We start from the raw sequence: 11,054 nt of genomic DNA, 5'->3' as shown, positions 1-11,054 counted from the left end.
CTCTCTCTCTCTCTCTCTCTCTCTCTCTCTCTCTCTCTCTCTCTCTCTCTCTCTCTCTGTGTGTGTTGTCCTTCAGTCATTGCTGTGATAGCAGCCACACTATTCCCCCTGTGGCCAGCAGAAATGCGTGTAGGGGTTTACTATCTAAGTGTTGCAGCAGGATGCTTTGTAGCCAGTATATTGCTTCTTGCTGTTGGTAAGTACATTTACTTCATATATACAGTATATATGTCATAACATTTTAAATATAAATGTAGCCATTTTTAATTTGCATAGAAATTTGTTTGAGTTTTTAGCAGTAGTTCCCAGCTTTTTTTCACCTTTACTTCCCATGTTGCGTATGTCTACTGGATATGGCTAGTTCAAACATTTATCTTTTTCTTGTTTTATTAGACAGAAAAAAAATATAAAAGCAAAGATTAAGGGTTTAGTATGTTTCAAACAAAATACCGTAGTTCACCCAAAATCTCCAGCAAACATTTCTAAAAGCAAACGTGTGTTGCCATCATAGAGAAATGTAATTACCGTAGTTCCTCAAATAAAAGCCGGGGCATTTATTTACCTGAACCGCAGAAGTTATCCGGTTTTAAATTGGTAGAAATGAGCATTACGGTAAACTTGAATCCACATTATATGAAAGGCACTTAGGAGAGTATCCACTTCTTTTCCCTGGCCTTAATTTGAGGCCAGCCTTTATTTGTCCGTGTTGACCAAACCCTCGGCTACTATCAGAGGCCGGCTTTTAATTGACTACCAGTCTTTCTTTAAGGAATTACAGTAATAATTCAAATGGATATACTGGTACACACCTTTGGAATCTTAGCACTAACGGCATATACACAATGCCGCAGAAGCGCCGTTAAGCAGAGCCATTTTCATTTTGGAGCCCGTGTTATCAAATCGGTCTGGTCAACAATCATTTCAGCGTAGTAGTATTATACCATTAAATAAATAAAACATCAGCAAGAATGACATTTTTACTAGCTGTATACTTTATTTTATTTTGGTAATTTCAATAAATTGTTCAGTTCCTCAGTTATTTGTATGGCTCCTTTCAAAAAGAGAGGCCATTCGAAGTATTTGTAAAAGCAGAGAAATGCATTTGTAAAATGAACTAAAATAGAATAAATTTAAAGAGACATAAGTGTATAAATACAAAATAATAACACATGAGGGATACAGTTACGATGTCATTGGGTGTACGTTGCCCTATATTCAGTAAGAAGAATAAAAGTGTTGTAGACAAACATTCAGTCACAGGTGAACAGCAGAGTGTTTAGTCTACATTTGAATACCACTAGAGGTAAAGAGATGGATGAATTACTGTAGACTCAAATTGATCCCACTGGTTGTCACCTCTGTCTTCAGCTCGCTGCATCCTCTTCCTGATCATCTGGCTGGTGACTGGCGGGCGCCACCATTTCTGGTTCCTCCCTAACTTGACTGCAGATGTCGGTTTCATCGACTCGTTCCGGCCGCTCTACACCCACGAGTACAAAGGACCGCGAGCCAGCAATAAGAAGGGCTCAGACAAGACAGACGAGAAGGACAACGATGGCAACAAGGCTCAGAAGTCCGACAGCGATGACAAATCAGACAGCGAGAAGAAGGACGGCGAGGAGGAAGAGGAAGAGGAGGAGGAGGAGGGCAAAGAGGCCGAAGAAAGTAAAGAAGCAGAGGGGGAGGGAACGGGGGCGGACCGCCACTCAGACACAGACAGCGACCGCCGGGAGGAAGAAGGCTCGCAGCACAGCAATGGGAACGACTTTGAGATGATCACCAGGGAGGAGCTGGAGCAGCACACAGAGGAGGAAGACCAGGAGGAGGAAGACGAGGAGACGCAAGAGAGGAAAGAAGGGGGTGAGAGTGAGACTAAACCCCAGACTGCTGAAACATAAACTTCTTACAATCTCATCACTCTCTACTTTTTCTCTCTCTGGCCTTTCCTCCCTTCCTCCTGTGATCCCAGGACCTGCTATTTCGACCTCTCTGAGCCTGCTGAGGCAGAGGAGAGGCTTCATCTTCCACTAAACCGTACCAATAGAACAGTACTGGGATAGACACAACGATGAAAAGTAAATGGCTACGACAATGGGTGGGGGGGGAATCTAAAAGAAGCCTTATTGTGGATTTTATTCCTCCTACCCAAATGTTATTTATGTAAAAATGAAAACTGCCACTGACATGTTTGCCTGAGGAAGTTGTCAACAAAAATATCAAACCAACAAACACAGAGTTTTCATTTTTTTCTCTTTTTCATTTCTGATTTCTCATCTCATGTTTCTTTTTGTCATTTCAACTTTTTTTTGTCCCCTCTCTCTGGTTACATTTGCATGTGAGGTCAAAGCGAAGAAGAGATATCTTGCTTAAAGGACCAGTAAGCGAAGACGTGCTGGTTTCCTCATTCTTTCACCTTTTGTTGGTGTTTTTGGTGCAACAGTCTGATAGCTTTCTCAGGCAGCCCTTAAAGCAAAGTAACCCGCTTTAAAACCTGAACCAAGCCAGATGGACCAAATCCTGTAGTTTACTCGAAGGAACCAAAAGCGACCATGATGTGGCTGGATTGAGTATAGGAGTAGAATGAAAGCAGTGTAGCATGACTCCTTGAGGTACTTGCCGTTTTCAGTAAGAAAAAAAAGTCTTATCTATTCTTTTTTTTCATTGGCTGATGATCACAGTGCAATCTTCTACACAGTCGGAAGTAGTTCTTGTTTAATAATGTGGGGTTATCTTTAAGAGTAAATGTGAGCAACTTGGAAACACCTAGCATACTTCATTTTTATTTTTTAAAGATTGCAGCATTTGTTTAACAACAAAAGCTATAAGATGCAACGTTTGCTGATTAATGTCTATTTGCAAACATAACAAGATTTAAAGTAAACTCAAGTGCCAAACACAACTAATAATGATGTTATGCATGCTGATTTAATATGGAGAGTTAAGCGTAAGAGCGAGGGGTACGTTTGTTTTTTGTTAATTTCGTTCATTTTGCAACCGCAGTGTCAAATTTCTCAAAACGTTTGCATCTTTGAAAAGATAAATAAAACACAGCACAAAGTTATAAGTGTGTAGCTAAACAAAGATTTTGGTCTCAGTGAAACCTTTATGGTGTTGGCATTGGACTCCCATCCAAACCAGTTCTGTCTTGTCTTGCACAAGCTGTTGGACTAAAACAAAATGGTTTTAGTCCACTAACCAGACCAGTTTCATTTCTAATCAAAGCCCCGTAGCTGGCGGCCATGGTCCAAACTGTTCCTTCCCGTTATCTTCTGGCTAGAAATGTCTTAGATGCTTTTTTTTTTTTTAGTCATAGCAAGGATTATATAGTATAAAAAAATAGAGATGTATCATTTATATATGGATTCTATTGATCTATCAACTATATACAATAATTGCAGTCTAAAAACTATAAAACAACTATTTTCCTTTTTTTGTTTTTATACGATCATAAAGAGCAAATTTATTATTTAAATGTAAAATCTGGGATTACAAAAAAAAACTGTGGTAATTTATTAAATAAACATTTTTCTGTATTTCCTTTTTTACATTTGTCACCGTAACATCTGGTTGTTGTTTTTTTTCTCCAACAAGATTTCTCTTACTAACACATGGTCAGTCATTAACCCGAGTTTAGCCAGTGGATTGTGTAACACTGCTGGTTGTCATGAATCTGACGTGGCAAAAAGTCCTCATCTTAATATATTTCACACAGCTTTCTGTACAGTTATTTGTTTTGCCTAAAAATTGACTCACTTAGACTGTATTTAGTCTTTTGTTCTCTCCTGTTATCCCACTGAGGTTTGTAACTCTTCGACTTCCATGTTGTTTCTTTTCTTGTATGTCTGTTTTTTTTCTTCCCAATCGGGCAAAGTGCATCTCTATGTCCTGAGTTGCAAGTCAATGTACTCAATATTTGCATAACCAATTCACAAAAGAGAATAAAAACGTTCTCCCAATTGTTGACTGTTGCACAGTATCGGTTTGTTGTATATTGTAGTATTATTACTCTTTATGCTGCTGCTTCTCATCAAAGGTTTATTGGGGAATTAAAAAGTGACATTGTTAACCATCCATGTTTTATATTTGGTCAAAAATTGTGTCTTTTGATCACCTAGATGTCCACATTTGGATCAATATTATTCTGAAGACTGTCTCATGCAATATTGGAGTATAATTTAATAAAACTGGATGTCTGGAAATATATCTGTATCTTATCATTGCAATAAAAATATTGAAACTACACAAGTTTGGGCATATTTTCCTGTAATGTGTTTACTCTTGGTGGGACAAAATGCAGTATGCGGCAAAACATCCTCATGTTTTTGTTGAAGTGAATATTTGTTTAGACCCTCAACATTGTGAACAGTTATTACCAACCTGATGCAGGCATTTCAACTATATTAACGTAAGTTTAAAACAGTTAATATATTAAAAATTGTAGTTTCTTCAAAGATTTCTATTAGAGGTATTAATAAATGACTCTACTAGCATATTTTGACTGTTCAACATTCATAGCATACTAAGCCATAAAAAAGTTATAGCATGTCATCAAAGTCATAAATAGTGTGTAGAATAGAATTCTACATAGAATTGTCGTAGTATAGTATGTCGAAAAAAGTACAAACACTTAAATACATGGTTTTCTCTCCTAAATTTTTACCCCCAAAAAAGTGATGCCGTTTCCACATCCTTTAGCCCTCTGGGATGACCCTGATGTCATTGGGAAGTTAACACGCTACATTTTTTGTTTCTTGTGGCAGTGTGACACCAGGCCTTACTGACACAGAGCTAAAGAGGTTAGAATAGAGAACTTCTATTTCTGTTGAATTTATTTCTACAGATATGTCTTTGCGTTTTTCTTATTTCTTATTTCTAAAAAAAGCCACAAAAGTGCTAAATACAAAACTTCTGAAATACAAAAACACATCGACATCACTCACACATATACCTGAAATAACTACATACATAAATTTATAGTAATAAGTAATCATAATTTGATGAAATTTTGATATGCCTTAAGCAGAAGAAGACCATATTTTTGCTTTGACACAGCTGGAGCCATCACAGGGTTAATATTTTCTGGTCATGTTTGGTATCAATCAACTCGTCTTCTTATTGGCTACACAGGGATGCCGGTTTCATGACCTCTTCTTCTAACTGGAGGGAAATACTGTCAATCTTTCCCATGTGGGCCCAATTGGGAGTGTGGAATATGATTGGCTTGTCTCAAGGACAGCTCGAGTTAGACTGAAGCTGGGAACTATGTTCAGTGGAATCTGCAGAAGCCAGAGTTTTTGGCGATCTTTCAATGCTGTGATTAAAGACACGAGGAGACAGGTAGGAAAACACACTAGATTAGACTTGAATCTTTCGGTGTTTCTTTACTTCAGAACATGATTGTAAGTCACCTTATTGCTTTGTGTGTGGGCTTAATGGAATCATGAGACTTTAAGCTTTCAAATGATGTACGGCATGAACATGTTCATGACGATTTAATGCTTGCAATTTATGAGGGAAGAAAACATGTTCCCAAATGTTCCCGTGGACGGGACCTATACTCTGAACAGTTAAAGAAAGTCGTAGTACAATATATCGGAATTTGTTTGTTTTTTTAAAGTCATAGTATGTCAAAATAAAGTCACAAAAAGTCAAAGTATAGTGTTTTGAAAAGTCATAACGTAATGTAGTATGTCAACAAAGTCAATGTTGATCAATCCCAGGTCGTCAGGCCAGATGTCAAAAATATCCCTGAGCAAGACACTGAATTGCTCTCCGTATGCTCTACGTATAGCTGTCCACTGTTCCTAATAGAAATTCAGTACATTGTTTGTGTATTTGACAATTAAGAAATAGTTTGTTTTAGTATGTCAAAAATGGAAAATTATTTGTGGTGTAGTATGTCAAAAAAGAGCTAAAAAAAAGTAGAGAATGTTGAAGAAAGTCAAAGATTTTTTTTAAATAAAAGACAGTGTAGTGTGTCGAAAAAAGTCATAAAAACGTCAGAAAGTTTTTGAAAAGTTATAGTATAGTATGTCGGAAAAATAAGTCAGTGTATATTGAAAAAAGTCAAAAAGAAAGTCATGATAAAGTCCCAGTATAGCATGTTGAATTTCAGTACAGTGTTTGTGTTGATTGAGAAATAAATTTTGTTTTAGTTTGTCCGAAATAAGCCATAGTATAGTACGGTGAAAAATAAGTCACAGTACAGTTCGTCGAAAAACGTCATAGTATAGTGTGTCAAAAAATCTTAAAAAATATTTGTAGTATAATATGTTGAAAAAAGCCCTAAAAATGTCCTAGTATAGAATGTTGAAAAAAGCTTAAAAAATGCATAGTATAGTGTGTTGAAAAATATTTGTACTGTAGAATGTTAAAATACTTTGTTGAAGAGTGGAACACTAAAGCTCCAATCTTCACTTTATCTCTAGCAGTTTATCTCACTGAGCTATTTTTGATGCTCATTGATTCATTGTTTACGTTACGGAACACAAAAAGAGCCATAGTATTGTATGTTGAAAAAGTCATAAAAGTCATAGTATAGAATGTCACAAATAAGTCATAAAAAGTCATAGCAAAGTATGTCTGAAAAGGTCATAATAAAGTCATAGTATATGTAAAAAAACATCATAGCAAAGTATGTCAAAAAAAGCTTAAAATAAGTCGAAGTATAGTACGTCAAACAAAGCCCTAAAAAAGTCTTGGTCTAGAACGTCGGAGAAAGTCATAGCATAGTATGACGTAAAACGTCATAAAAGGTATAGTAAAGTATTTAGAAAAAAGTACTATTGTATTGAAAAAAAAATAGTCAGTTTAATATGTCAAAAAAGTCATGGTATAGTATGTCAAAAAGAATCATAGTACAGTATGTTGAAAAAAGTCATAGGATAGTATGTTGAAAAAGTCGTTAAAAAGTTATAGTAAAGCATGTTGGAAAGAAGTCATAATAAAGTCATAGTACAGTACATTGAAAAACATAATAGTATAGTATGTTGTAAACATCATAGCAAATAGCAAATTAATCCTAGTATATTATGTTGGAAATAAGTCCTAGAAAAAGTAATTGTATGGTATGTCGGAAAGACGTCCTAGAAAGACATAGTACAGTATGTCTGGAAAAAATGCTAAAAAGGTCATAGTATAGTATGTCAAAAAAGTCCTTAAAAAGTTGAAAAAGTCATAAAAACGTTGAAAAAGATCTTTAAAAAGTTCTAGTATAAAATGTTAAAGTACAGTATGTCAAAAATAGTATATAGCATCTATAAAATATATGGCTTCTGTCTTTAACACCATTTTTGTCATGATGGTCTAGTACCCACGTTGCCAGCCATGTCATTTATTATTGAAAGTTAGACTGTGTGCAGGAGTTTCTTTGCAACTTTTGACCTACTCGTCCCGCTCTGATGCACCGGTCTCATGCGATAGATGTGCAAAGTATTTTTCTGTTCAAGTTAGTCAAAAATAGTAAAACAAATGTCATAGTATGTCATAAAAATTCCATTACAAAACGTCATAGTAAGCTCATTTAAAAGAGACGGAAACTAGCAAATGTTCATAATTTTTTTGTCGGTCATAAAAAAAATTCAAAAATGGCCCATCACAAGGTCAACAAGGTTATAGACACGTCTGTAGTTAGACACCAGGATGTCCACAGGTCCAGAAACATTAAAAGTAAAATCACAATTGGTTTTTAAGTAATTCCAGGATACTGAAACAACTTTTTTTGTCCATTCCTGCAGATTATATTTTGAAAAGTCAATACCTCATTTCATTTTCATATTGTCTGATATGCAGCTGATGACACACATAGTCTGGATTCAAACAAAGATCAGATTGATGAAATGAAGTTAGTGAGTTTCGGTTTCTTTATTTTTCTACTTTTTCACATTGACAGCATATGAAAGCAACGTGACTGGTGTAAGTTTCTCCAACTCATTCCATTTTGTTTTGTTCAACATGCAATCTGACTTGTAGAATCTAACTTGTACATAACAGTTCCTGTTAGAACATACAGAAAGAGGGCTTTGGATTGCACAATGCAGGATGTGTTTTGTACAGAACAATTACAAGCAGTAGTCTTCGGCTGGCTCAGTAATAGAAACTCAGTTGTAAGTCTTTTTAAGCTCCAATTTATATAAATATCACATACATATGACATTATATACATATATATTTCAATCCTGTATGTACAAATTTACATTTACAGTCCTTTTTCTTATTTATTAGTGTTTCTTACCCATAATCCTAAGTGACAGATTGGGTTTGTACTGGAATGTAATGAGATGCTTTTTCAAATGCATAAAATACTTTATACACAATATGCTCATTAAACATGCTATTCAAAGGACTAATTTAACAGTAATTTGAAAAAGAAACACCACCAAAAGCATCCGCCGATTCAGTTTTCGGTGTCTGATGAGTCCGAGATGTCCGCTAGTCGCTCTTGCCTCTTGCGTACGTTCCAGTGCAAACACTGAGCCAGGCTTTCAAACCAGTCATACACCAGGTCATGGCAACAGATAGAGGGAACTGGGAAGCAAGATGTCGTAATCTTGATGCTGTTGGGAGAGAAAAGGCAAATGCAAATGAATCCTTAAATGGCAAAATAAATCTGTATGATGAAACGGCAACTGATAATGTTAAAAACAACTTTACCAGTCCCCGTGCTGGATCTCCTGTCTTTTCCTGCCATCAAAGGAGACCCAGGCAGTGTTCCTGGCATCAGGGGACAAGGTGATCTGATTTAGGGGAAAAGAGGACAGGCAGTAAGTGACACAACAACCAGAGAGACCATCCATGGAGCCTTGTTGCTAGCGTGGCTAAAAAGTGTCTAGGTAAATATATAAAAAATTAATCCTTAGTATGGAAATGTGTTATATTGAAAAGTCCTCAGCCCAGGTAGAGAATGACAGAATCAATGTGAGAGCAAAGGTACTGTGCAGCAGTCCAACACCCATGGGGATTGATAGAAACGTCATACCACAATTATGTCCTAAAAGACAGGGAGGCAAATAATGATAACCAGGAGTGTTTAAGGAATTCAGTTAGTTTACTGGTAAACTGTCCAACAGCACCATCAACGCCCTGCTAAGACACTTAGTTGGTTTTTCCCTTTATTTGTCACCTATTTGTAAAAAATGCATTTGCACCAAGCTCAGTGCAGCCTCCAGCCCATTCTTTCTTACCATGAGCTCCACCCCAGCAGGGACCACGATGGGCCTGAAGGAGAGCGAGTGTGGGCAGATGGGCGTGACCATGATGGCGGGTACATTGGGATGGATCATGGAGGCTCCTGCTGCTGCTGCATATGCTGTGCTGCCTGTAGGTGTGGACACAATCACACCTGGGGGACGGGGGAGATTTAGCACATTTACAGTACTAATTCACCATATCTACGTGTTAAGAACATAGTTAATATTAATGGACAAAGCATCCAGTTTTGGCGACGTGCTACAAATGCGTCCGTGCCTTAAACCTGCTTTCTATCTTAATTCCAGCAGGGGGCGAGATACGCAGTTGCAAAAGGTGGTCGGTTTCTGTAGAAGTCCATGAGAAAGTGAACCACTTCTCAGTTGATTTATTACCTCAGTAAACATTTTCATAATGAGTTTATGGTTTCAATCGCTAGTTTTAAGTCTTCTGAACTTATTTTCATTTTTTAAATTATAGTCTTGTTGATTATAAAATGGGCGATAAAGCAGGGGTTGTTTTAGGGCGTGGCTGTGATGTGATTGCCAGTGAAAGTGATTAACGTAACGTGGCTCCTCCCTCACTCCTTCCTCTTGTCTAAAATCCTCCCCGATGGCCGCGCCCATAACGGCAAACTCAACAACTCATAGCAGATCTCTACAAACCAATGGGTGACGTCACACATGTTCTGTCCATTAATAATAACAGTCTATGGTTAAGACTATATAATGACATTACATGACAGAACGAAGAGTATGACTGCTCTTACCGTCTCCCTGCACTGAGGTGATGAGCCGTCCATCGAGGTACAAGTCCACATTGGACAGGTAGGAGGACGGGCCTCGGTCCACCACCACCTCATTCAACACCTGAAAACACACACAGACCAGTGTTAATATTAGAAGGAACTCAGACACTGCACAATCTTTCAATTTGACTCTGAATCGATATCAAAATAGTGACACATACATAAACATATGACCATGTTAATTTTGCAGAAAACCCGAATCCTCTTTGGGAATATTAAGACTTTGTACAAGCAAAATCTCATGACCATTTAAATTAATCCTGTGCCTAGTGCCATCTATAGGTCCAATGCCATACATGTTTTGATATGTTTGTGCAATATGGTAATTTATTTGTAAATTTGGCAAGCAATAACAGGAAAATGGGACATATAAAAAAAAGTTATATGTTTTAGCCAAATATGCCGAAGATTGAATGTAAATTTTAGAAAAGGAGAGTCGACAAAAATAAATGGAGAAAACTCTGTTCATGTAGGAATGGGATGGAACTTAACTAAAGGTTGGTAAAGATTGTGTCAAATGTAAAGTGCTTCAATAATGGCCACATGGTGTCTCTATCAACTACAAAAACTGACATCCAGAGACATCCAGCTTACAAACAACTTTCAATACACCATGTCTGGCAAAGATGATAAGGCCAAATAACCAAACTGTCTTGACTATATAATGTGAAAAAGCTCTATACAATGGGACTGTCTTTAATGCAATACTGACTGTTTAGAGACAGTACTAATGAAACAAACGCAAGAGCAGGAAATTACAAGCAGACAGAAACTGCCAGTGTGCAGACAGGCAGCATACAAATCATGTCCCACACGTCAGAGTACTGCGGCGCTGAGCAGTGATGTTTGGCTGATGACATCAGAGCTTAGTGCAGAGCAAACATCCTGCTGGATGCTGCAGCAGTGACGTAATGTGAGGTCAAACTTAAGTTCAGAGACCAGAACGATCTGCCACTGTCTTTTATCGATGAGACGAGATAGAGGGAGAGCTGCACTTAAAATGACAAACTGCAGCAGAGTGTGTGTGTGTGTGTGTGTGTGTGTGTGTGTGTGTGTGTGT

The 11,054-nt window shown here is 37.2% G+C and overlaps 2 protein-coding genes across 4 annotated transcripts in view; one reads left to right on the top strand and one right to left on the bottom strand.

The window, feature by feature from the left end:
• sec62 (SEC62 homolog, preprotein translocation factor) overlaps positions 1-3,368 on the top strand; it is an 11,514-nt gene extending 8,146 nt beyond the window's left edge. Inside the window, exons 7-8 of the mRNA XM_034886727.1 lie at positions 77-196; positions 1,369-3,368. Of these exons, the coding sequence (XP_034742618.1) occupies positions 77-196; positions 1,369-1,898 (650 nt within the window). The 3' untranslated portion in view covers positions 1,899-3,368. The remainder of the gene's footprint in view (positions 1-76; positions 197-1,368) is intronic.
• Positions 3,369-7,850: 4,482 nt separating this feature from the next.
• nadkb (NAD kinase b) overlaps positions 7,851-11,054 on the bottom strand; it is a 12,248-nt gene continuing 9,044 nt past the window's right edge. For 2 of the 3 annotated variants that reach the window (XM_034886718.1, XM_034886719.1), the window contains exons 9-12: positions 9,956-10,055; positions 9,183-9,340; positions 8,653-8,735; positions 8,290-8,555 (exon numbers count right to left, since the gene is read on the bottom strand). In XM_034886718.1, the coding sequence (XP_034742609.1) occupies positions 8,396-8,555; positions 8,653-8,735; positions 9,183-9,340; positions 9,956-10,055 (501 nt within the window). In that variant the 3' untranslated portion in view covers positions 8,290-8,395. Of the gene's footprint in view, positions 8,556-8,652; positions 8,736-9,182; positions 9,341-9,955; positions 10,056-11,054 lie in introns of all 3 variants that reach the window. The other variant, XM_034886720.1, reaches the window with a different exon arrangement.

The sequence above is a fragment of the Etheostoma cragini genome, chromosome 12, assembly GCF_013103735.1.
Source record: "Etheostoma cragini isolate CJK2018 chromosome 12, CSU_Ecrag_1.0, whole genome shotgun sequence".
Taxonomy (NCBI): Eukaryota; Metazoa; Chordata; class Actinopteri; order Perciformes; family Percidae; genus Etheostoma; species Etheostoma cragini.
Note: the sequence above shows the minus strand (reverse complement) of the source record. Positions and strands in the feature narration are given on the sequence as shown.